This window comes from Ursus arctos, unplaced genomic scaffold (assembly GCF_023065955.2).
Source record: "Ursus arctos isolate Adak ecotype North America unplaced genomic scaffold, UrsArc2.0 scaffold_4, whole genome shotgun sequence".
Lineage (NCBI taxonomy): Eukaryota > Metazoa > Chordata > Mammalia > Carnivora > Ursidae > Ursus > Ursus arctos.
In genome coordinates this window covers 91,507,974-91,533,972 of record NW_026623056.1, presented here as the reverse complement: position 1 = coordinate 91,533,972, position 25,999 = coordinate 91,507,974, and the positions used below count along the sequence as shown (strand labels likewise).

Genomic DNA, 25,999 nt, shown 5'->3' with positions numbered 1-25,999 from the left:
ACAACACACCTTGGGGTGGATGTGACGGGAACTTTCTTTTAATGATATGTGATTTCTTTGTAATATTTTTATTGTTAACATTAGGTAGCGATCATAATAAATAATAATACATTAATAAAATATTATCTTTGATCCTCATGGCGGCTCCTTGAGATCTGACAGGCTTATCCTCCCCAGTTTACAAAATAGGAATCCAAGGGTCAGAGGGCAGGTGAATTGCCTGAGGTCGCCAAAGCCTTAGGAACCCAGAATTAGAACTTGGGCATTCTGGCTCTAGGAGAGTAACGTTTTCACCGAACAATGATGACTTTAAGACCTGTTTCCCCTCGATTTAGATCTGTTATTTGAGTACTTAAATATTAGGTTTGAAGAGATAAAACGATTGGGTTATTGTTCAAGGTATTAAAACTCAAAAACAACTATATTTAGATTTGAGATGACACAATTATTTGTGTAATTTGCAAAAACACATTAGAAATTGGATATACAAATGTACAATGGCCAAACCATATAGAAAAACAGAACTCAGACCCACAAGCTACAGCCTAGGAAACCAACCCATTATCTATAGTAATCGGTCCAGGAAGCCAGTGTGCTGTAAGTCAGACTTGCAGGAAGTCAGTCTGCTATCTCTACCAATTGATCTAGGAGCAAACAATAACCCCTGTAACAATTGGCTAGGACTTGATTAATAACTGAGCAATTCCTTAATCTTTGTCCCCACTTCCAGCTTAGGACCAACCAGAGAAAGTTCAATTTGCATTGCTACCCAATCACATAGGATGTTCCACTTCTAGTTAACCACCCACAGCTTCCCTGGGCCAACAGCTCCAACCCGGGCACACCTGCAGCCCCCACTCTTTTCCACCGTAAGCTTTGCTGCCCCTCTGCTGGCCTGTGAGTCTGCCAAAATGCAAGTGACGGTGGCTGACTTCCTGCTAGGGCAAGCTCTGAATAAATGGTCCTTGCTTGTTCATTTGGGTGGTCTTTGTCTATTTACACATATAAAATAGAGACTCTTTTAGGTACCACTGATGAAGAAAGACCTCGACCATATTTCCATCTCGCCGGGGATCTAAAGGCCCCGATGGACTGGATTTCACTGGCTCGGCTGAGCATCTACTGTGTGGAAAACACTTTTCCAGGTGCTGTAGGGGCTGATAGCTAGCTCGATGATAGGTTGGTGGATGGATGATAGATGATACATGGAGTTGAAGTTCTTTCCTCCTTGGGGTATAGAGGGGACTGGACTCAGGCTTGGGGTGGAGAAGGGATGTCAGACTCTCAAGGTCATCAGTGTGGACACGCCTCTGCTAAGAGGTTAGAGGTGACTCCTGGCGTCAGGAGGAGGTTTATAAACATGAGAAAAGCTCTCGGCCGACATATCTCTCTGGACTGCGAACACCGAAGGGTCAGAAAAGCCCAGAAGGTGAGGAGGAGCGGGCAGGGCCCACAGAGGGACCCAAGAAGCCAAGGGGACGGATCGGAAGGGGCAGTGCTCAGCGCCACGCAGAGTTGAAGCCCTGTCCACAGCTGGCCTCTGTGCGTCTTCTGGGCACCACGTCTTTATGGCCTTGGTCCAAAAGTGGCTCTTCGTTACAGCATCACCCAGCAGCTGGCTGCAGGGTCCCGGGGCCAGCCACATGGGGTCCAGGTTAGCAGCTGGTGGGTACCAAATCCATCCCAACTCCCGCCCCCTCCTTCTTCCCGGGCGGCGATTGGTCTAGGTACGCCCCCCCCCCGCCCCGTTCCTATGACATCACCGAAACCTTCCAGTGGCTCCGCCCCGTGCCTTCCCACCCCGCCCCTTCGCGCCCTAGGCCACGCCCCCTCTCCTCCCGGGCGGCGATAGGCCGGGGCGCCCCTTCCCGTTGCTATGACAGCACCCGAACGCTGCCAGTGGCTCCGCCCGGCGCCTCCCCACCCCTCCGCCAGAGCCCGGCCGGGGGGGGGGGGGGGAGGCGGGGCAGGCCGTGTCTCCATGGCGACGGTGGACGCGGCGGTGCCGGCGGCGGGGACCTACCGATTAGAGACGCGCTGGTGGCGGCGAGGACCGAGACCGGGGCGAGGCCATGTCGGACCTGGGCTCGGAGGAGTTGGAGGAGGAGGGAGAGAATGATCTTGGGGTGAGAGCGCCGGGTGAGGGGGAGGCCTTCCCGGGTGCTCCCCCGGAGACCAGCCAGGGACCGGGGACCGCGCCGGCCACAGCGGCGCCGCGTCCTGGAAGTTGGCGGTGAAAGGTGAAACGCTGACGTCTTCATGCCACATCCCCCCTCGCCGTCTCCTCCCCCCCTCCGCATCCCGCCTCCCATTAAAGGCAAAGATTTCGGAGTCAAAGCCTCCGGAAGCATCTCCTCCCTGCTGCCAGTGTCCATCCCGGCGCTCTCCGTGGTTGCTGGGGCACCCGCCCTGCCGTGCTTCTCTAATGGATCACGGTGGATGGAGGAAAGCTGCTTCGTGGCAGCCTTCAAGAGATGCTGAGAAGATTCTGCCCTAGAGACCTGGAATCCCATGTGCTTTCTTCAGTCTTGCGGGAGCTGACCCAATCGTTGGAATCATTCCCTGGTTTCAGCAGCAGAGAGGCGATGCGGGTGCGCCGCACCCAGCGGTGTGAGCTGGGCGCCGTGTGGGCATATATATATGTCCACAGATTGACCACTCTGCCCCAGAAGGTGGCCATTTCCCGGCTGGCAGGAGGGAACTCCAGCCATGGGTGTGTGTGTTCGGGGTACAGAGTTGAGATAACCTCCGAATTAACTGAAAAATCTGTGACCTCCGCTGGGATACATGGGTGCCTGCTCAGACATTTGGCTAGCTCTGTGCACCCATCTCCCAGCTTCTGTCCCGGTTACTGCTCCAGACGAGCACCTCTACGAAGCGGAGAGCCAGAAGCCAGGGACCTACGTGCTCTCCGGAGAGCCAGCAGCTAGTGCTAAAAAGCAGGATGGACTGCAGTGATGTACACCCCAGAACCCCCCGTGCAGCGAGGCCCGCTCTGGGACATCTCCTGACGCCCCCTGCTCCTCTTTCATGTCTGTTTCCCTGTCCCCTTTATGGATTTCTCAGGGAGCAGTTTCAAAAAATCAATTGCTCAGGGTCTGTTTCTGGGGGAACCCAACCCACAGCATTTGCCCAGTAAGACTTGGAGTTTGTCTCCTCGGGTAGCCCTAGTGATTTGTAACTCTTTTGTGCCCATAATTTTAGCTTTGAATCACAGCTGGGGGCATTTTAAAGAGTTCCCCTCCTATCCAATCCCTCCAGTGGTTCAGTATTGGGTGCCTTGGGAGGTCTTCTGAGCGAGGGGGGGAGCTTTTGTACATTTTGATTTAGACTAACCCTGAAACAAATCTGTAAGGTCACACATTTCTGCCTTCTGTTCTGAGCAAGGATTTTGAGCTGGATCGTGCAAGGCAAGGGCAGACCGCAGCAGTGTTTTTTCTGAAGCCCTGGTAGCGTGTCCGAGCTGGTGCTGCAATCTTCGTAGATACCACTCCGCGTCCTATCATTACTCTGTGCCTTGGCTCTTCCATCGTGTACTATGTCCACTCCGCACTTACGATTAGGTGCTTGAGGAGTGTTTCTTTTATGAAGGGTAGGAGAAAATAGGTGAATTACAAGCCTGTGTTAGGTTTTTTAAATTGATTTACTTTTAAGATACATAATTATTTCTGTCTTAGTCTATGAGTGTTTGAAACTCAAGTCTCTTGATAAGGAGTTTAAACTTGATAAGGAGATTAACTAAGTGGGGTTAGGGACTCTTGTGACAACCGAGCCCTGTTACTCCTCATCTCCCCCGTGTGGCTTCCCCTCCCACTGGCGCCTCCTAAGGGTGGAAGCTGGCGTGAGGCCACAGACACCCAGGGATCCTTGAAGGAAGAGGTGGTTTTTTGCATCTTAAGTCCTGGATTATTGGAGGAAGCAAAGGGGAGGTATTTGTGTGGCTTGAGACCTATCCCACCAGCATCTCTTACTTCACACATGTTCCCGTAAAGAACACAATTCGGAATACGTGGCGTTTTCCACAATTTGTTGATTTTGTTTACAGTTAAAGGATTATCATGATACATGGCAAGCTCAGATGTTGGAGAGAGCGAGTGAGGCTCCCATCAGTGACAGGGACTAGGGATGTCACCTTGGACCAATGCTCCACATCCCCCAGGTGTGGTCACCTACCTCACCTGTAAGATGGGGCTAAGGATTGGGAAGGAGTCCATGAAATACTATTTATAGAAATGCTTAACGCATCCTTAATGATTAATACGTGGTAGCTGTAATTACCCCTGTGTCTTCTGTGCAGGAATACGACGGGGAGCGGAATGAGGTGGGTGAACGGCACGGACACGGGAAAGCAAGACTGCCCAATGGGGACACGTATGAAGGGAACTACGAACACGGGAAAAGACATGGCCAGGTCAGAACAGGTGCTTTCAGTGGGTAGTTTTTGCCAGTTAATGTTGTAGTGGTGAGCCCTGAATTCAGGGATGATATGAATTATATATAATCCATGTGTTTCAGGGGATCTACAAATTTAAAAACGGTGCTCGGTACATTGGAGAATACGTTAAAAATAAAAAGCATGGTCACGGCACTTTTATATACCCAGATGGATCAAGATATGAAGGTAAAATGTGCCCACAAAGCAGATTTTTGTGTTGTCGAGCTCTGGTTTGGGGATCGGACATGTCTGTGGATGCTGGGCTGTACGAGAGAGCGTCATGTTCTCCAGATCACTCAGTCACTCAACAAACACAAGCTCACAGGGTTGACACAGAAACCAGAAAGCCTTGTAATTAACGAATTGGCCCCTGTGGGGAATCTGAGTGTCCCTGCAGCCAGCGCAGCTTGTGAGCCCGTGTGCTGAGCAGCAGAAGCAAGGGAGGCACTGGGGGAGCACAGAGCCTCACGGCGTCTGGACCCATGACGTCAGACGCTCTGTAGCATCTCCTTGAAGTCGATTTTGCTCTTTCTCTTTCTGACCAATCTCTGTTCTGATGAACAAGCGGTTTCTTTCGACCTGGTGGCTCCCTGGTCGAAGGGTTCCGGTCTGGGAGGCGCTCTGCCTCGTTAAGCTGGCATTCCTGTGTCTGCCCTGATTTCTTACCTTATTTCCGAGAGCCCCCCTGCTGCCCCGACACACCATCGTCACCTGGTGTGACTGCCATGTTGGTCTGTTCCCAATGAGGGATGGATCTGGGAAGAGAGACAAGTGGGGCGGGGGTGTGAGCCCTCAGAAACCATGCAGGATTCTGTGTCCTGGACTCTTTCTGGGAGACATTTATCCAGTTTTCATCAGATTTCCCACAACCCTGGAGCTGTGGTGACCAGAGGTGTGACCTCGTATAGGGAGCCTCACTACTTGCTGTCCCAGCTCTCTGGTCTGCAGCGTGAGGACTGAACACTCAGAACCGTGCCTGATGGTTGGCGAGCGCCCAGTACGTGTTAGCCGGGCGGGGATGTGGTAGCGTCGCCTCCTGATGAGGACGTGTCCTTTGGTGCAAGCCAGAGCTCCCTTGCTGCTGAATGAAAGTGGAACCAAGGAGTTCTAAACCAGAGGTTCTGCCCATGTCCGAGAGCCAGGGGAGGGGTGCCGATGCTGGTCCTGCTAGAGAGGGAATTTCTGCTCTGTTTCACATCTCTTAGAGGGCTTATTCCAGAAGGAGTACCGTCTGCTTTTTAAATCAACTTTAAACAATTTAATTCAGGGTTTGATTTAATTCCTCCCAGACTGTTATGAACCTAATCTCATTGTTGTCGTGTTTTATTTTAGAGTAGATGTTCATACAAGATGAACAACATGTAAATACATGAAAAAGATACTCAGAATAAGGGACTGAAGGAGTTTTTAACATGAAGGTCGGCTAACATGTAAAAGTCTCTGGAAAGAGCCGTGAGTTTTTGTGTCCCCATGTGGCTTTGTACCTTAAAGGGCGCACTGTGCAGTCACTGCTCGAGATTCCTTCTTCGAGGTCAGAAGCTACGATGTTAATTTTAGCTCAGTAAGCGAACAGCCTTCCAGTTACAAAGTCTAAGTTAACAACACATGGCTGACAAAACTGTGTGTTGGCCGACTGTCCTCCTGAGGGATGCAGAGAGGTTTCCTGCAGGTCAGCGAGCGTGGTCAGCTTCCGCCCGGGGTGTGGGCCACATCACTGCTCTCCCAGCTGAGCCTAGTGGGGAGCCCACGAATGAGTGGACACTCCTGGTTTGGGGGCCACTTGAGCAGAGGCAGGGAGGTAGGGGTGCTTGGCAGAGCAGGGGATGAGGTTGGAGGGGTGAGTGGGTGCCACACTTTGGAGGGGTGTTTGGACCACCTTACAGAATGTGAGGTATGGGGAGGTATGGGGATGGAGGGTCCTGCTGTGTGGCCTTGGGCAATGTGCATGATCTCTCTGGTTTTCGGGTGCTATCCCTGTTAAAAAGAGTTTCGGTTATTACACATTCCTAAGGAGGTGGCCAGTGCAAAGACCCTAGCTGGCAGGAACCACCACCAGAGTGATTCCCACCAATGTCAGCGCCCTGCTCTTCCGTTGAGCAGCGGAGAGGTCCAGCAGGACGGACAGTGACTAACCCGCATTTTAGGTGGGAAGAGCTTCCTGGACGGGCATTTCATTTTATTATTGTTTTATTTTATTTTATTTTTTAGAAAGATTTCATTTATTTATTTACTTATTTATTTGAGAGAGAATGCATGCCCATGAGCAGGGGTGAGGGGGTAGAGGGAGAGGGAGGAGGAGAGACAATCCCAAGCAGACTCCGAACCCAGTGCAGAGCCTCCCTTGGGGCCTGATCTCACGACCCTGAGATCATGCCCAGAGCTGAAATCAAGAATCAGACACTTAACTGACTGAGCCACCCAGGCACCCCAGGGCATTTCATTTTAAATGGTCTTTAACCCCCAGAGCTCCAGACCTGGGAGCCTGGAAGCCTGGGGACGGTGGCAGGGTGGACGCATGTGGAGAGCTTTGTCAGGGGACAGTGCTCTCCTGGAGGAAAACCAACCCAGACCACCAGCCAACAACCGTGGGGATTTCTCATGAACAGAAATGTAGCTGAAAAACACTCCGTTGACACGATCGAGAATGATAAGAAAGTATAGGATTAGGCGTAGAAAGACTTTAAAAAACACAGTGCACATTTAAAGCAACAGTAATACAGTTTCTCAATGGCCTGCTCTATAAAAAGGGGAACCTGCCGCGTGGCTGTTAAAGACCTGCTCCCGGAGGCCACCTTTCCTCACTTAGCTCCCTCACTGCTCCCTTTCCTGCTGCCCATTACCATCTGCTGGGCAGGACCTCTCACAGGACCCGGGCGACTCGGTAAACCGGGACTCGTAAAAAAGTTTCCGAACTGGCTTGAAATTCGGTGCCTTCTGCAATTTAATTTCTTTCTTTCTTTCTTTCTTTCTTTCTTTCTTTCTTTCTTTCTTTCTTTCTTTCTTTCTTTCTTTCTTTCTTTCTTGGATTTTATTTATTTGATATATATAGAGAGAGAGCACAAGCAGGGGAAGGGGCAGAAGGAGAGGGAGAAGCAGATTCCAATGAGCAGGGAGCCCGATGCGGGACTCAATCCCAGGACCCCGGACCATGACCTGAACTGAAGGCAGATGCTTCATTTACTGTGCCACCCAGGGGCCCCTTTTCCCTCCTTCCTTCTTTCCTTCCTTCCTTCCTTCCTTCCTTCCTTCCTTCCTTCCTTCCCTCCTTCCTTTTTTAGGTTTATTTATTTGTGTGAGAGAGAAACAGAGAGAACATGGGGAGAAAGACAAAGGGAGAGGGAGAGAGAATCTCAAGCAGACCCCCTACTGAGCACGGAGCCCATTGGACACGGGGCTCAATCCCACGACCCTGAGATCATGACCTGAGCCGAAATCAAGAGTCAGATGCTCGACTCACTGAGTCATCCAGGTGCCCCTGCAATTTTATTTTTTTCTTGAACATTTTTTTCACAATACTCACTACATTTTTCTTGCCACGCTGCCCTGGAGACCAGCTCTCATGGCCAAGAGAAGAGGATGGAATCGTTTTGTCATGGTCTTTTTTGGGAAGAAACCGAGGGACGTCTCGGCCCCCGGGGCCCTGCCTGTTCCGCTCCCTAGAGCTCACACAAGCCAGCTCTGGGCCGCTTGTCCCCAGCCCGGAGCAGCTCAGCCTTGGCCGCAGTGGGAATATTTACACCACAGAAACCGGCCCTGCTGCGCATCTGCCCTCCTCCACCTCGTCCTCCCTCTTTCAAGCGGGTAATTTACCAGGACACCACTGCCCCTTAAAACCCAAGTCCTCCAGGACTTCTGCATCCTCTTTCTAGCCTCAGGACGACTTTAGGTTCAAGCCCCTGTGTTTGCTGAGTTATTGCAGTTTGGGGGTTCTCTGTCACCCTTTCTCCTGCCGCTGCTGACGCACATCACGCCTCTTTCTTCGCCGGTACCGGTTCCCACCTCCTCCCCTCTGGGCTGTTAGCTGCTCCCCGAACGCGCAGCTCTCTCGGCTGCTGCGTGTCTGTCCCCCGCCTGGGCGAGGGCCAGCTCTCCCGGGGCGGCTCTGCTCCTGGAAGCGCTGCCTGTCTGTCTCACGGAGCGCTCGCGAGCTTGTGGGGCTGGTATGGAAACCGTGGGGACCGGTGCTTGTGTAGATTTGTGTTGTCGGTGAACGTGGGGCTCGCTCACGTAAACACGTATTTCTGGGTTGATGCACATGTTCTGGGCGCCGTGTGTTCTTTCTCTTCACGCGGTAGAGGATCCAGGTTTCCTGTAAGCCAGAAGCGTATGCAAGTTTGGGGGGGCTCTCTTTAAGAAAAAGAATATAAGATTGGCATAAATATGAATGTTTATTTGTAATAAAAATCGAAATAAATAAAAACAATTTTAAAATACCACAAACATTACAAAATCCCAGGAAGTAACAGATGGATGTTTAACAATTCATGTCTGGGGCGCCTGGGGGGCTCAGTCGTTAAGCGTCTGCCTTCAGCTCAGGTCATGATCCCAGGGTCCTGGGATCAAGCCCCATATCAGGCTCCTCTGCTGGGAAGCCTGCTGCTTCCTCTCCCACTCCCCCTGCTTGTGTTCCCTCTCTCACTGGCTGTCTCTCTCTCTGTCAAATAAATAAATAGAATCTTTAAAAATAAATAAATAAATAAAAATTCATGTCTGACGTGCCTGTCGCACAGCTTTTCCTTACCTTTCTAGCTAATAATGGGATGTCCGACAACAATTTTGTAATATCCCTTTCTGCAGAGAAAATAGAGAATGCTATCTTTTGTCTTGGATCAAAAATTGATCAAAATTCATTTTTAAAAATTATTCATAGTCTAGAAAAGTGTCATTCAGAGTAACAACTTGTTCTAGCAATGCCACGTGCGATTTTTGGAGAGGTGTCAACCTCAGAAACTTCTATTAAGTTTCTTTGCTACGTGCGCTGTAAGATTGGAGGGTGTTGTAAGTCTCCCGGTGCAGGGATCCAACTTCAAGGATCGACTACAGTCCCTGACTAGTTTGCTGTTGTCACTGTGGTAGTGGTGTTGGGAATTTGATGGTATCTTTGCCAGTTCCGGTATCTCTCAGCAAGTCAGCAGGCGATTGCAGGAACCAGCACGGAGGTGAGGAGGCAGGGACAATTAGTGAGGGAAGGGTCCAAGCAGAGGCAGTGGCTGGGGACGGTGCGGCATCCACGCGCACGGAGCTGGTGTGCAGGTGGGGCACCCCGGGCACCCGGGCTGGAAAGGTGTGTCGGAGCCCGGTGATGAGGTGGGAAGTAGAGTGAGCGGCTGGCAAGAGGCCGAGGAGAGATCATCAAGCCTTGGTGTTGTTACTGGATCGCTAAACACATGCAGGCAGAAGGAGTGTATGCAGGGACTGCTGGACAGACAAAGCCCGGGTTCAAATCCTCGCTCTGCCACTGACCGGCGGTGTTACCTGCTGTTGGCACACACAGGTGACTGCGGCCCCCATGCATGCACCTGCCCAGACCTGCCTCCAGGGAGCCCCTGACTCGGCTTCCCTTAACCAGCCCCCCTCCCCATGCCACGCCGTCCAGCCAGAGGGGCAGCAGGACAGGGGGACGTCACAGAGGGAGGAGACAGCAGGGGAAGGCCATCTCTCCCTTCTCACCCGGGCCTGCTTTTGTGTCGTCCCTTCCAGGGGAGTGGGCGGATGACCAAAGGCACGGCTACGGCGTCTACTACTACGTCAATAACGACACCTACACTGGGGAGTGGTTTGCTCACCAAAGGTTTGTGTTCTCTCTCCTGCTCTGTAGACTTGTTTACACAATGAGACTATGACGATGTTTTACTAGGAAGCAGAATCATGACAAAAGCCCGTTAGCCAACTCTGCCAGGCAGTCCAAACCCTTCATGGTTTTAAGGTGGGCATACCAGAGGCGACATTACTGGGCAGGTGCAGACTCGCGGGAAGAATATGTGGTCCTTCATTCATGAGCCCCTGGGGCAAGGAGGCCTCGGAGGAAGCCCCTGGGGACAGAGCCACAGCTCCCAGGAGCAACGCTTCTGTCCCTAGGAACTGGCTGATACGCGGGAAGGGCGTCTCTGTCCAGCAGGCGGCGCCCCTCCCGTGCGTGGGCACACAGAGCGGGAGCGCGCTTTGATGGGGCACAGAGAGAGAAGCCAAGTATAGGCCACCGTCAATTTAAATGTCTGTCTTATAAATCTGGAAGGTTTCCCACTGTGTCGGAAAAAAATGCATTTTTCTCTCTGTCTCAACCAGGCACGGGCAAGGCACCTATTTCTATGCAGAGACGGGCAGTAAGTACGTAGGTACCTGGGTGAACGGACAGCAGGAGGGTGCAGCTGAGCTCATTCACCTGAACCACAGGTACCAGGGCAAGTTCTTGAACAAAAATGTAAGTCGGTGGGAAACGATGTGCACCCTCCTCCCCCAGTCTATGTAAATATGTGAACGAAGAATCCTAAACACTCAGCGAACCCTCCCACCCCCTCCAGATACAGAAAGTGGGCAACCGTGCCTGTTCCCGAGCCTCTCATGCCCACAGAGGGCAGAGCGGAGGACACTCGGTTCTTCTGTCTGCATCTCATGGAAATCCCCACTCTCCCCGGGCAGTGATCCCGCCCATCGTTACAACACGGGGGCGTCCTGCCTCTCTTATGTGCTGCTCATCATGGGTGGGCCAGACGTGGTTGAGCATGTGGGTGTTTGGACTTTCTTTTCCCTGGGAGGCACGGGGCTGGAGCCCTGGGGAGGCAGACCCACGGGCTTCTTCCTTGCTGAGGCTAGCCCACTCACCCCGGACGTGAACTTGGGCGTGAAGGCGTCTGGTCCACAGGGCTCACAATTGATCCCTTCCGTGTGGAGGGCTCTGCGGCTGTGCCAAGTCCTGCTGGGTGCAGAGGAGCCCTGCATGATTCAGCTGCCAGCACGCCGGCCTTCCTCTTGCTTCGAGCCGGCCTTGGCCAGAAACTTTCCCTGAAGAGTTTGCCGAGCAAATTAAAGGCGTTAGAAGTTGACATAGAGGGGGGCGCCTGGGTGGCACAGTTGGTTAAGCATCTGACTCTTGGTTTCAGCTCAGGTCATGATTTCAGGGTCGTGAGATTGAGCCCCACATCAGGCTCTGTGCTCAGGGGGGCGTCTGCTTGAGGAGTCTCTCTCCTTCTCACTCTGCCCCTCCCCCTGCCCTCGCTCTCTCTCTCAAATAAATAAATCTTTTTTTTTAAAGATTTTATTTATTTATTCGACAGAGATAGAGACAGCCAGCGAGAGAGGGAACACAAGCAGGGGGAGTGGGAGAGGAAGAAGCAGGCTCATAGCGGAGGAGCCTGATGTGGGGCTCGATCCCAGAACACCGGGATCACGCCCTGAGCCAAAGGCAGACGCTTAACGACTGCGCCAACCAGGCGCCCCAAATAAATCTTTTTTTTTTTTTAAAAAGAAAGTGGACATAGGAATATTGAACCAATTTAATGAAGTCACCTCAGACTCTCTTAAAACTGTTTTCATTTATACAAAATTATGGATCCGTAATCCCTAATTATGGATTCTACTTTTAATAAGTCTTTGTAAAGCAGCACATTCTCCCCAAATCTATATGTTGCATATGTAATTCCCAGCAAAATTCTCGTGGGATATTTTTTGGCACGGGGAGCTGTGTGGAGGGAGAGAATTTGACCAAAGTTAATCGGGAAGAATCAATGAATGTAGCTGAGCCTGGATTAATCTGGAAAACAAGAGATTTGTGCAGCTAGTGAAACTTACGCAGATAGCACACACGTACAGTGGACCCTTGAACAACGCAGGGGTCAGGGGTCCTGAACCCTGACCCTGTGCACAAAGATCCACAAAGAACTTTGACTTCTCCCAAACAACTTAACTGCTAATAGTCCACTGTTGACCGGAAGCCTCACTGACGACATAAACAGTGGCTCACACACACGTTGTAGGCTCCAGGTGTTACACGCCGTGTTCCTACAGTGAGGGAAGCCATGTGCTTTGTGCCTGTGTCGTGTACATCTCATAATACAGTAAGCTGGCGCAAAGGAAATGTTATGAAGAACGTCATAAGGAAGAGAGAACGCATTTGTAGCACTGCTCTGCACTTATTGAAAAAAATCTGCATGTAAGTGGACCCGTGCAGTTCAGACCCGCGCTGTTCAAGGGTCAGCTGTCCATTCCAGCTGTAAAGCCTCCAGACGCCCGGCCCTCCACTGCCCCCGGGTTCAGCCCTCCCCTCTCCCCCTGGCGTGCGACCCTCCACACGTCTTTCTGTGCAGCACGTATGCACACGTCCGCATACAGCACGGGGGCTGTCACCGTATAAATCGGGTCACGTGACATCAGGACACGAAAATACACGCAGAGATGTCTATCTTTTTTGCGCATTTGGGAATATTTACGTAGGTTAGATACAGCCATTGCCGAGTCTACGAATACTGACGTTCCGAATCATGGTTGATATTGCCAGGTGCCCTGAAGAGCCGCGCCAGTCTGTACTCTGGGGACTAGACTCTCAGAGCCACGTATTCTCCGCATTGGCTGTCATCAGTCTTCAATGTTTTTGCAAATCTGATGGATAAAAAATGTCTTGCTGTTTTAACGTGCATTTCCCCGCTTCCTAGTGAAGTCCAGCATCTTTACACACTCTCGCTACCGGTTTGACTATCTTCCTCAGAGAATGACCTGTTCATATCCTTGCCAACAAGTTATTAAAACAAACTTTGAAGCTCTGATACGTGCATAACCGTATGCACTTGAATCATCCCTAGACTTTCTAATCTGCTTCATTGATCTGTATTTCTCCATGGAGAAAGTCTAGGGATAGATTCAAGTGCCCACGGCAACTTAGCTCCTGAAAAGGGCCGTCATTTAAATTAATGAGGACATGATGGGGAGAAGTCAAGGAGCGGTGTTCAGACAGCTTGATAACCATCTGGGAGAAAACAGAGTCAGTTTGTTATCCAGCATGAGATGAACACACGCACTAGAGGGAGTAAAGGGTTAAATGCAAACAAAACCACAGACAGAAAAAAAATAGGTAAATGTTCATTAACTTTGAAATGAGGAAAGAGGACTTTCTAAACAGAAATATAAAGGAAAAACCAATATATTTTGCTTGATAAAAATAATTGCTTACAGATTAGAACGTGCTATAAAGAAAATTTAAGAAATAAATGACCAATGGGGTTAGGATATTTGTCACATTAAATATAAATATATAAAGCATTTGCATCAATCAATGTGATTAAGTGGTCAAAGTGTTAAAAAAAATTCAACCCTACTAATAGCTTAGAGATGTGACTTTATGATGAAATCCTTTTTTTTAAAAAATATATTTAAAAAATGTAAAGATAGAGCAAAGCGTTAATGCCCCGGAAAAACAAGGGTTTGAAGACAAGGGGCTCTGAAGTGCTGCTGTGGGGAAAGCGAGGGGAGCCTCATTCTGGTTCATATATAAAAGAACAGGTGCGTCTATGTATTTTGTGAGCATATATGTGAACAGTGTGTGTGTGTGTGTGCGTGTGTGTACCAGAAATTCCCCCTCTGAAAACTTCCCTGAGGAAAATGTCAAGAGTGTACGTACGACGTGACTCTGAACGGTCTCCCGCAGTCGTCTTGGGAAAGGACAGGCTCGGCATGCCAGCGGGCACAGCAGTAGACGGGTACGATAGGTTCTGATTCTTAAATGAAAGGAGACACCAGGCCGACAACTGGCGTTGTGGAAGACTATTTGTAAATACGGGAACTCGTTTACGCCCTGTTTCTACGTAACAGCAGAGTGTGAGTCAGTGTGTGTAATTAGGGTCAAAGGTTCATTTAGAAAAATCTATGTACCAGAAATAAGGAATAAAGTTATAAAGACTATGTCACAATATATGTTTTTAAAGATTTTATTTATTTATTTATTTATTTAGCAGCAGGGGGAGGGGCAGAGGGAGAGGGAGAGAGAATTTTAAGCAGGCTCCACGCCCAGTGCGGAGCCTAGTGCAGGCTCCTCACAGCCCGGAGATCAGGATCTGAGCTGAAATCAAGAGTCGGAGGCTTGACTGACTGAGCCCCCCGGTGCCCCAAGACCGTGTCGCAATATTAGTGGCACTTCTATCTCTAGCTCCTTTGCCTGTGGGTGTGGACTGAGTGAAATCTTTATAAGTACATTACTTTTATGAAGATAAAACTAAGGTTTAAATAACAAACCAAACAGGCCCTGTCCCTGGCAATTCCGTTGGCCATGAGATGATAAAAGCGGTCTTTAGCCCTCCCTGGCTGTCCCGCTACCTGACTTTGGGCCGTTTTTCCGGAGGTGTCGTCTCCGCGGCATTTTGCGCGCTCCGCCGGGTGCTGAACGCTGAGAGTGAAGCCCTTCTTGGTCTCTCTTTGCCTGTAGCCTATCGGCCCCGGAAAGTACGTGTTTGATATCGGATGTGAACAGCACGGGGAGTACCGTTTAACAGATGTGGTGAGTGGCACGGCTTCCTCTGTCCATAAGCCAAAGAGCTGCCAGGGGGTCTCGAGCCCACGGATCAGATCAGGTTACAAGGAGGGCCACCCCCACGCCCAGGCCCGGCCTCCGCCCCGCTTTTCCTCTCCCCTCCCCTGTTGTTCCTTCGTATCACTCTGCCAGAGGCACTTCGTTCTGTAGAGTGAACGTCTGCACCCTCCGCAGTGGCCAGAATCCCCCGTGGGCTCACGGTGACCGGTCCCCTGGCCCCCCGCTTGCCTTCACCGTCCCTTTGGACCAGCTGCCACAGATTGTGGCAGGGGCCAGTTTCCTAGCTAACCACGCAATTTGAAGTGGTCCAATGCTTGATTTTGTTGCTAAAAATAGGCCCACCCCCAGCCTCAGCATCGTTTGTGCCTGATCCTGGGACGGGCAGTCTGAGTGAGGGGGGCCCCCAGAAGCTGACGCACGTGGAGGAATCTGACGCATCACCCCCCGCAGGCTACAGCTCCCCACATGCCTGTCTGTGCGGCATCCTCAGCAGGTGTGGTCAAGAACAGCGCGCAGAGCTGAGCGCTGTCTTGTTAGGTTGTGACAGCGACAGATGGCGTCCTTGCTGGGCTCCCCTGGGGCTGGAAACCTCTTCCTGGCCCCTGAGGGGACTGCCGGCTCAACTCTCCACACTGCCCCCACCGCTCCCCAAATCTGGCCGTTATAGTCTCATGAGGGACTGAGCAGTTGCTGTGATTGGAGGGGAGGGCAGTTTGGGTCTGTTCCGGGAAAAGTTCTTAGAAGTCAGAATTTCAGGAAGCTGAGGAGAAGGTAGAAAGGACATCCTGACACCGACGGGGGGGATATTGCCATACACGTGGAACTGCCCCTACTCAGGAGGATGCCTGGGGAGGAGCACACAACCCGAGGGCCTTGGTCTAAGGCTGCGCTTGTGCTTTCTGGGACGGTGACCGGGGCTGTGAGAAGCAGAGAAACCAGGTGTCACAGTGCACGGGGCATGCGAGACCACAGGTGCCCCGGGGCCGTTCCCGGTGCGGTCCTGGGCCTGCAGCATCTGCGTCACCTGAGGGTCTGCTAGAAACGTCATGACGCAGAAGCTCCGACCCGGGTTTTCACAGCCGCCCCGTGATTCAGGTGCAGGCCTCGGGCTTTGGCGTCACCCTTCATGGGGGATGGAGCTCAGAAATTTGGAAACCAAGCCATTTAGTTCTGAGTGACTCAGCAGGAGTAATAGGTCTCTGTCACTCTTTGTCATATGTATTCTCCTCTATGTGACAGTGACATTTCCCACATTGACTGATATTCAGATCTTTGGAAATTTGTGACCGTTACAAACCTGGGGAATAGGCTGGCATGTTCCGCCCACTGGGCGTCTGCCGGCTGCTGAATTGCTGAACCATACACTCTTACAAAAGACCCTGCACATGGAGAGGATCAACTGTCCCTCTGCTTTCATGGCATTTCATTTCCCCGTAATCCTGGATTCTAGAGATTTACTATTCAGGCCCTTCCACGCCATATGGTCGACTTAGGATGCTTCCAGCCCTTTCCTCCCAGGGATGCTTGCTAATTACACATACAGAAAATGTGACCGAGCAACTGAAAGCCACACCCAGTCTCGGTCGCGTCTTAACTGCTCCAGAAGGCTGGGAATGTCAAGTCCGGAAGCCATTCACGGCAGGAGCGGGAGTGCGAGGTGCCGCGTGGCGGTGTCCTTCCGTGCCTCGTCCTCATGCTTCCAAGACCCACCTTCGAGCCGGGATCACACCAGGGACAGCTGACACCTGGGCTGACCGCTGAGCCGTGCTGTCACGCTGGTCAAATGTCCCTCCCGTGGTAAACATCCCACACCGAGTCCACACACGTGCTGGTAATCTTACATTTTTAAACTTAAAATAGGAAAGAGGAGAAGAGGAAGAGGAGGAGGAGACGACAATGATGGCCGTGGTTCCAAAATGGAAAGCCACCAAAATCACAGAACTGGCTCTCTGGACCCCGACGCTCCCCGAGGAGCAGCCACCTATGGAAGGGACTGGCCCAGAAGAGGCTCCAGGAGCCGAGGGTAAGGGGCACCTCTTGGCTGTTGGTGCTGGGCACCTCCTCCTTGTGGGCCTGGGACTCTGGGCCTGTTTCGTGTGCAGGATAATGTCGGGGGGAGCTGGGGGGTCGGGTCCTCCTGGGGGTGGAGGGAGAGGGGGTCGGGGGGACTGACTGGTTAGACACCCTGGTTGGTCCCACGGGAAGCCTTGCCATTAAAAGCCCACCCCCCTTGGCCAGCGACTGGCTGTGGTCATGAGCTCGGGCCAGGGCTGAGAGCAGCCAGGTGACAAGTCCTTCCTGAAGAGGATGTGGCAGCGTCTGTCCGTCCGCATCCCAGTGGTCCTCCTGAGAAGTGGCCAAGGTGTCACGGGCTGTCAGAGAAGGTTGCCCTGGGCAGGAGTCCTTGCCCTGCAAGGGATTGAAAACCAACTCAACCTGGCCCAAGTGAAACAATGCTAACGTGCTGGGGTTCCTACAGCCGGAGAGGTCCGGCAGGGTCAGGCCTCCGCTCTCTGGTCTCTGCTTGTGGGCATTCCTTTCCCTTTGGAGAGCAAAGCTCATTGACTCTACCGAACTGTCACCCTATGGCTCTGGAACCCTGGGGAACAGAGCGTGGCTTCTCAGTGGGATGTACAGCTGCCCACCCGAACCCCTCGCTGAGATGGGGGACGGGCACTCCAGATCTGGGCTGGACTGGGTGACTTCACGCAGGGGAGGAGTTCCCCGGGGCGGGTGGCAGGTGCCCTATCAGCAGGAGGGATCGGGCGCTGACAGGTGAGGAAGCCACGGCCTGAGCCACAGGGCTGCAGCGTCCGTGACAGTGGTTCCTGGCCTTCATCTCAGGCGGCGGGGAGCCCTCGGAGGAGGGCCAGGCTCCGGCAGATGCTTCCGAGGGGGAGATGGACTCCATGAGGCTGGGGGAGGACTACGGCGGAGGCAGCAGGGAGGAGGGCAGAGAGTATGGCCGAGAGGAGTTCCGGTACGACACCATCGACCCGGGTGAGCGCACTCGGGCCCAGGGAGGAGGCGGCCCACACTGGGGAGGGCTCTCGGTTCTCCTGTCTTTGACCTTGGCCGCTGCGGCCGCCCCGGGAATGAGATCCCTGGGCCGGCTGAGAGCTCGTGTGGGGCCGTGGGGGTGTCGCTCTCTCAGGCACTCTGACAAAGCCCCTGACTGTGGCGGGGACAGCCGGCGGCCCTGCGCGGCCTCTGCTCTCCGTCACGTGCTCATCATCTCTGTTTTCACCAAAGGAGCAGCCTCGGGCTGCGGAGTCTCGCTAGAGATTTAGAACACGGCTTCATTTTGTTTTTGTTTTTATCTGATTTTACCGTGGTCGAATCGCAGGAGTACAATTAGGGGCCAGCAGTGCTGGGAATCAGCCCTTTTAAAGTGGTTTGAATGTACAATTAATCTAGAAGCTTCTGCATCTGCAGGTCCCAGGCCAGGGATTCGACCTTCGGTCTGCCTGGGGCTTCAGGTTGCTAGAATCTTTGAAAATCTTCCAAGCACTGTGGGCACCAGGAAGTTCAGGAAGGCTTTCTGCTTGGAGCCGTTTCTCGTGTCTGGCTTGGCGGGTGTCTCGGTGGTGAGAGACGCCGCGGCCTGGGAATAGCTGACTGCGGACGGGGTTGCTGGCCTGTGGACCCCGTGCAGGTTAGTTTGTCTCTCTCGTGAATTAAGAGCATACCTTTTTTTTTTTTTAAAGATTTTATTTATTTATGTGACAGAGAGACAGCCAGAGAGAGAGGGAACACAGCAGGGGGAGTGGGAGAGGAAGAAGCAGGCTCACAGCAGAGGAGCCCGATGTGGGACTCGATCCCGGTACGTCAGGATCACGCCCTGAGCCGAAGGCAGATGCTTTAACGACTGCGCTACCCAGGCGCCCCAAGAGCATACCTTTTTGGAAGAGAATCTCCGCGATAATGAGCTCCTGTAGAGCAGGTGTCCGTGTCAGTGCGCTGGGCGCACGGGAGTCGGGCTCTTGTTGGCAAGGGAGTGGAGCTGCCCCGTGACGGCGCCCCAGAGACGCCCCAGAGAAGCCGGGAGGGGGGCTGGGCGGCCTGTGGCTGAGAGCACGGGGGCTGGACGTTCCCGTCAGCAGCCGGGGGGCCTCCTGCTTGAACCCCCTGCCTCCCGCGTTTGTCCCCAGTGCCCTGAGTTGGTGAGAACCGAGGAGGCCTGCATCTGCAGAGCGTCTAAGCAGCACAGGGCTGCTCCCTACGGGGAGGCTGCGGCTGATCCCCAGCATTTCGGCGGCGGCACCGCGCTTGCCCAACCCGCGGCCCGAGAGGCACCGAGGGCCTGACGGGAAGTGTGTGGACAATTGGTGACTCGACCGCCAGGTGTCTGCCGTGTGCCCGCCGTGTGACTGCTGCATGCCTGCCGTGTGCCCGCCGTGTGCCCGCCATGTGCTCGCCACGTGCCCGCCACATGCCCGCCATGTGCCTGCCGTGTGTCTGCCATATGCCTGCAGAGTGGTCGCCGTGTGCCCGCCGAGTGCCCGCTGCTCACTGCTGTGTACGGGCAGATGCAGGGAGCAAGTGTGGCAGCATCAGAAGTATTCCTGCGAGTGGGCCAGTGGGGCGAGAGGAGGGATGGTGCTACCAGCACCTTCCAGGGCAGATGCCAAAATGTCAGAGTGCCTTAAACAAAAAATGGGCTAAAGTAAACAGTGGGCCTAGTAGCAAACATTTCATGACAGTAACAGAAACTCGAGATGTAGCAGGATTCCTGCATTACGTCTGCAGTTCAGCCTACTAATCTCTTTTCATTGCCAGCAGTGAGGTTGTAGAATTTACTTACGATAAAAAATAACTCTAACTTTCGTGAAATTTTCAAGGTAGCATCTTACCAGAATGTAGCAAGTCCTTGCCTTTCTTTTCATTGATGCGAGGGCCAAGCAGTGAGGCCTCACGTTTGCAAAGCTGGTCGTATTTGGACAGTGTAATTAGGCAAAGATATACTGAGCTCGCTCTCACTTACGGGAATATTCTCAGCATTGACTTTGGATTTACCTTTTGCTTAGTTTATTGCTGGTGTTACAGGATTTTTTGTCCCCTTAGTGCCCACGGTTCTTGGTCACGCTGCTTTGAAGAATGAAGAGGTAGACCAGACGAAGGGTGGTGGGCAGCAAAGCAAAGTTTATCGAGCAAGAGTAGGAAGCTCCCGGAGAGGGAGGGGGGCCGGAGAGAGTCACCCTCGGGGTTTCTAAGTTTAGGGGTTTTTATGAGCTCTTTTGCAGAACTATCTTAAGCAATCAGGGTGTGCTGAGTCGTGCCAATCAGGGCTCTGGTCACGTGTCTGTCTGCCTACTAGGTTCATGTCCATATGTTGAAGGTCTTTTTTTGCTGACGTCTAGGGGCTTAGGTTTTAACTGCCCCTCGCCCGTGATATTGACAAATGCTTTGTGGTTAATTGTCTTATTTTAGGACATTTTGCAGAAGTCACTTCTGCAAAGGCCGAAAAGCAGAATGTCAGTGTGGTCCTGTCCAAGCTGCAGAACGGGATGCTAGTGCGGCTTTATTTTAGCTGCCCTGACTCCGTATTTTCCTGCTGGGAACCTGGCCCCGACTACCTAACTGTCCAACTCACTCCTAACACCGGTACCAAAGAAAAACTACAAAATCTGTATGAGATAAAGTTCAGCGTTGCATTTTTTTGCCCAATAGATGCTTACTATTTATATTATTCATTGCGAAAGATCTGTTAGCACACAGGATTTCAAAATAGAAAAAATGAGTGTGAAATATACTCATGTTTCTTTTCTCCCCCCAGGGATTGTTAGTTTTGAAGAAGAAGAAAGTAAACAGTCAGAGCTCCCAGAGTGAGGTGACGCGAGCGGGAAGAGTGGAAGACTGTACCGCAAAGCCACTCTGTTGTTGGGCCGGTTGATGCTAATCCATGATTAATCTTTCTTATTAGTTGTCCAGTAGTGCACAGTGGGAATAAAGTTCTTCCTCACCCTTTGTTAATGGGTGAGCCTCTGCGAGTTCTTTCAGCTGGACGTCTCTAGGTTATTCCGCTGTGGTTTTGCCCTCTTTTCTCCTGGGATAAAGCACAATGTCCCACACCCCTAACTCCACAGAAGACGGTTCATGGAGGTGGCCTTCTGGCCGTGCTCGTAGAGTCACTACTTACAAAGCTTCTCTCTCCCACCTCCCTTGAGAGAGCAGGAAGACATCTAGGAAGTAATTCTCTGTGCAACGTGCACAAAACAGCATGGTAGATTTAAGGCGGGGCGCCTGGGGGGCTCGGTCAGTTGAACATCTGACTCTTGATTTCGGCTCAGGTCATGATCTCGGGGTCGTGGGATTGAGCCCCAAGTTGGGCTCTATGCTCAGTGCAGAGTCTGCTTATCCCTCTGTTCCTCCCCCTGCTCTCTCTCTCCCTTTTATCTAATAAAAAAATAAATAAAGTCGTGAAAAAATTAACTCTGGGCTCAGGCTGGAAACCATCAGCTGCCGTTGGAGGGGGTCTTCCTGCCCATTCCGGGGCTTCAGCATCCCAGTGTGGATTTCAGGGGTCCCTGCGGGCGGTTGAGGGGCCGGGCAGCCCGCAGACATGGTTCTGACCTGCGGCGCACACTCTTCAGGTCCTCCAGTGGGCTGGGGGGCTAACACCGAGACCACACTCACGTTGCCCGGGCCCCTCCTGGCTCGCCCAGCACCACTGTGAAGACACGTGACTCTGGAGGAGCCCCTTCCTCTGTCTCCCATCTTCCCAGCTTCACGCCATCCATCCTCCTCCAGCCCCAGAGTGGCTCAGAGGGCGGTGTCTTCAGTTCAGCCCAGCAGGGTCTCTGTAGATGGAGAGCCCCGCACCGTGCGCTGCATCCATGGGCATTAGGTCCCAAAACATGGGGCCCTTTTAAGAACAATGCATTATGAACGTGGCATCCAGGCCTCTTTTACAAAAACACACAGAACCTTACGAATATAAAATTGCATTATGGCAGGTACTATTTTAGAATAAGAAATTTCAAAAAAAATGACAAACTAAAAAGCTGGCGAGTCCACAAATAGCACATGTAGAAAACTCAGAATCCTGGTGTTCTAACACTTCTTCTACATTTTTTTTGGCTGGAATACTCTTTGCTTGCCGCCTCTTATGACAATAACTTTGCAAGGTTTCCTGTGGGGCGATTAGTGAGGTCATCACAGCCGTTCCTTTCCCGTCGTTGATAATTACTGACCATTGAGGAGATAGAACATTGATCTTCACACCCCACATCTCGGGGCATGAAACTACGTCAGGGCTGTGCGCTACCAACATGGAGTCTGATAAAATCCTAGCACGTGTGATTCGCATCCAATATTGTATATGCGGCAACGTCCTGTTCCTGACGGGAGAGAGTCCACTTCCCGTGTCTGGTGATTGAAGTAATATCCTCAGACTAGAGCCGGTACTCGCTGTGCCCCTCAAGCCTCGCTCCTCCGCTCCCATAGACGTGGCGCTGGATCCGTGAGACAAGAGCAGATGGAGATCTGACCTTCGACCCCATACCTATGTGTCGGAGTGCTGGGCAAGTCTCCAAAATTGGTGGGGGGAGTATTTCTGGACGCTATTCCAGAGCAGCTAGCAAGAACTGAATTTCACGTGGAAGTTCCTACACACCAGGAACATACATGTTTTCCGGAAACCCACACTGCCAAATCCACCCGCAGTCCAACTGACTTGGCGCTCCCTTAGCCGGTGTTGGCTCTATGCCACCCATCACAAGGGGACAGGTGTCCGAATGCCTCCGAGGGAGATGACACAGGGGACTTAGGTGGTTATGGTGAAGCATGTGGTGTGAGCACAGGTTGTGAGCACGTGGTCAGGGCGTGGAAGGGCCTGGGGCTGGGGAGCCTTCACGCCCTTTATGGGGAGCAGCCCCTCCCACATCCTTGGTTTGTAAGACAGAGCCGCTGCCCGCAGAACGTCGCAGCTCCTGGACGTTCCCAGACCTCCAGGGATGCCCGAAACCCCAGGTGGTACCAAACTCTGTATAGACTGTGTTCTCCTATGCATACATATATGTAATAAGGTTTAATTTATAAATCAGGCACCATAAGAGACTAGCAATAAAACTAATAATGAAATAGAACAATTGTAACAACATAGCGTGATGGAAGTTGCATGAGTGTGGTCTGTGTCCCACACAATATCTTGTTGCACTGAGCTCGTCCTTCTTGTGATGACGGGAGATAGTGAGATGCCCGAGGGATGAGGTGAAGGGAGGTGAGTGACAGAGATCTTGTGACCTAGGGTCCAACCCAAAGGGATGGCCTGGAGCCTGTCTACGCCCCCCTCTCTAGCTAGAGATCTAGCTTCTCAGAGCTCTCTCTCCTGCCACGTACACGAATGTTAGCTCTTGCTTGCTGATTTCGTTAAGTCTCAGTTTTGGGTGGGCAGGTAGGGCCACCCGGGAGCCATCCTGAGCCACCTTGTTAGGACAAGAGACACTCCTATCACCCAGGACACTCCAAGGGAGTTAGGAGCTTCGTGTCAGGAACCAGGGTCATACACCAAATATCTCTTATCACCTAAGAAACGACAAGGGTTTTAGGGTGATCAGGAACAAAAACTCAACCAAGCAGATGGAAAGATCTAATTGGCTTTATTGGAGGATTCAGGAATGGGGCAGCGTCCCACCCGACAAATGGAAGGCGGCTCCGAGGGGTTGCACTAAATGGAAAGCTTTTGTAGGCAGAAATGGGCAGGACGAGGGAATCATTCTCAAAAGACAAAGAGTTGTTTCCGGCGCGGTCACCTTCCCATGGGAAGGCAGGGGGTCTCACCAAGCCGGCCACCGGCTAGTGGTGATGAGAGTGGGGGTGAGGGAAGTCCAGGCCGCGGTCGGAAATCCCGCCGCTGGGGAAGGCTGCGACGCTGGTGAGGTTGGTACGAAGTCCTGGTGGGGCACAGCTACGACTTCCCGTACTTTGTCTCTGGGTAAATACAAGGTAAAGGTAACCTATGTTCGTAATGTTTATTTTATCGAGACAGAGTCTAACGGAGCTGAAGCTTTCATTATGTACTTGGAATTTGGGTTTCTCTTTTATCTGGACTGTCTTTGGGTGACTTTTCCTTGTCCCCTTCTCCTGCTAAGGAGAGCTTCCCGAGGTATTTATTTTTATGATGGCCTGTGTAATGATGACCACCCGCACGGGAACAGAAGGCCCACAGATGCATTGTCCTCTGAGATAGGGATCCCAGCAGGACACAGATGATACTCTCAAAACAGGGCGATTCGAGGGAGCACATCGTAAAGTGTCTCTCTGGAGAGGTGAGGCCTGGTGTAGAAAACTGGCTTCAGTCTGGCATCTGGGAAGGAGCCGCGTGTCCCGTTCCTTGTCAGCAGACCAGGCCTTCCCGTACCCGAACGTGTCACACAGCACTTTGAAGGCATCTCCTTCGTGTCCGGGGACCCCGTGGGCAGGGAGCCAGCAGCATGCGTGTCAAGGCACTGCTGCCTTGCTATCCGTGTGCCCTCTCGAGGCGTGGGGGCCCGCCTGGTCCCTGGTGCTCGGGTGCTGCTCCGCCGTTGGGATCCCATTATCCCTGCGGAGATCGGAATTCAGCGCCAGCACTGTGTCCCCAGCAACCCCTCCAGCTGCAGAGGACAGCCCCCAGGGCTCTGTAAGGACTCCCATGCAATCATCTTGGCCTCTAGGCCCCTGCAGGGGAGAGGCTATGATGAGGGAGTGGCTGAGTCCCTCGCAAAGAATGGTTCCATTTCTACACTTCGGTGTCCCTGAGCCCTTGACTTCTGTCCTGTACGGCACGCCAGGACCCCAAACAGTTTGACCTCATTAATTCTACACCGTCTTCGTTCAGGCTTCAAGTAGTCAGCCTGGTGACTTGTTAACCACACCTTCGGGCTTCAGCCAAGGTGTAGATTCCAGGCCAGGGCAGCCATGCCAAACACTTGAGTGACTCTCAACTTACTCCATCCCATTTGGTCTGGCACTTGCTCCTGGTTCCAGCTGGCCTGCTGGGGGAACTGCAGTCCTCCCCTGCACGGGCAGCTCCCTCTTGGAAAGGTCTGTGCCCCCCAACCTGGGCTCCGTTGGCCTCACATCTTCTCTGGGACCGGAGCGATGAGAGGTGGTGGGTGTCCCGGCATCGGATCTGAGGCAACTCGCCCAGCAGCAGGTGTGGGAAAGCTTTTGTAGCAGACAAAGTTTGGTTCCTTTCCTTGGGGGAGGGCGGGGTGGGGAGGAGTGGAGGAGAAAGAGGGGAGGGAGAAGAGGAGAGGGAAGGGGGGAGGAGGGAAGGGAGGGGGTGCTTGTCAGCAGACAGTGTGGTTTCAGGGGAATTTGCAATTCCAAATCTTCAGCCTCTCATCCATTTCTGCCCAGATGTCTCCACTGCGTGCCTCCACTTCTCCCTCCCTCCCTCCAGCACCCTCTCCTGGAAGAGAGCTGACGGGGTTGAGCATTTAATTGGCCCTCGGCTCTGCCTCCCTTACAAGCAGACCCGTGCTTGGTCCTCTGCTCGTCCACCTGGCGACCCGGGCGGGCGGGGGTGGGGGGTGGGGAGGAGGAGCACCATTGACTCCCACGCTTGGTCTTGTTCGTACGTCCACAGTTTCTCCTTCCCTGGGTGTGTGCCTCCAGGGCCCTTCGCGGCCAGGTGACCTGCAGTCTGTGTCATTACTAGTTGCTATGGTAACAGAGAGCCACAGCTGGGGATGCCCCCATCCCTTGCCATCACCAGTGCAAGTGTGAGCAGTAGAGATGCTGCTGCACGCCGTGGGCGACCTACACCTTCCCCCTCCCGGCAAGGAGGCGACCACATACGCGTTGCGCGTGCGAGGAATCCGGGATCCGATCATGCGAGGGACTGTTTCTTGAGCCACTCCTGTATTGTTACAAGGTTGCAGCAGGAAGGAGCACCCCCAGCTGAGGGGTAGCTGGAAAGGAGCTGTTTACAGAGATGAGGGAAACCTTTCAACGGAGTGAGCTGTGGAAATGGATACCCCAACTGCACTGTCCTCCTTCATGACATCCCCCCCGGGATCCCCACCGGCCCGAGGGTGCAGGAGCCTGGGTGATGTGTCCAC

General features: G+C 52.6%; 2 protein-coding genes across 2 annotated transcripts in view; one reads left to right on the top strand and one right to left on the bottom strand.

Annotated features, from left to right (window-relative positions):
• SLC37A1 (solute carrier family 37 member 1) overlaps positions 1–2,232 on the bottom strand; it is a 75,859-nt gene extending 73,627 nt beyond the window's left edge. Inside the window, exon 1 of the mRNA XM_057306700.1 lies at positions 2,024–2,232. The gene's annotated coding sequence lies outside the window, so the exon portion shown is untranslated. The remainder of the gene's footprint in view (positions 1–2,023) is intronic.
• Positions 2,030–24,692, top strand: RSPH1 (radial spoke head component 1). The gene is made up of 12 exons (XM_057306675.1): positions 2,030–2,126; positions 4,298–4,411; positions 4,516–4,621; positions 10,136–10,226; positions 10,721–10,856; positions 14,847–14,918; positions 16,812–16,974; positions 17,796–17,951; positions 18,890–19,011; positions 19,103–19,243; positions 19,427–19,522; positions 24,330–24,692. The coding sequence occupies exons 1-12, from the start codon at positions 2,073–2,075 to the stop codon at positions 24,690–24,692; spliced, it is 1,614 nt and encodes a 537-aa protein (XP_057162658.1). The 5' UTR covers positions 2,030–2,072.
• The last annotated feature ends 1,307 nt before the right edge of the window (positions 24,693–25,999 follow it).

What these genes read in the sequence shown, in the direction of transcription:
- RSPH1 (XM_057306675.1), top strand. Translation starts at nt 2,073, where the DNA reads ATGTCGGACCTGGGCTCGGAGGAGTTGGAGGAGGAGGGAGAGAATGAT. An exon ending in AGGGAGAGAATGATCTTGGG is followed by an intron (nt 2,127 to 4,297) that starts GTGAGAGCGCCG and finishes TCTTCTGTGCAG; the next exon opens with GAATACGACGGGGAGCGGAA. An exon ending in AGAGGCTCCAGGAGCCGAGG is followed by an intron (nt 16,975 to 17,795) that starts GTAAGGGGCACC and finishes CCTTCATCTCAG; the next exon opens with GCGGCGGGGAGCCCTCGGAG.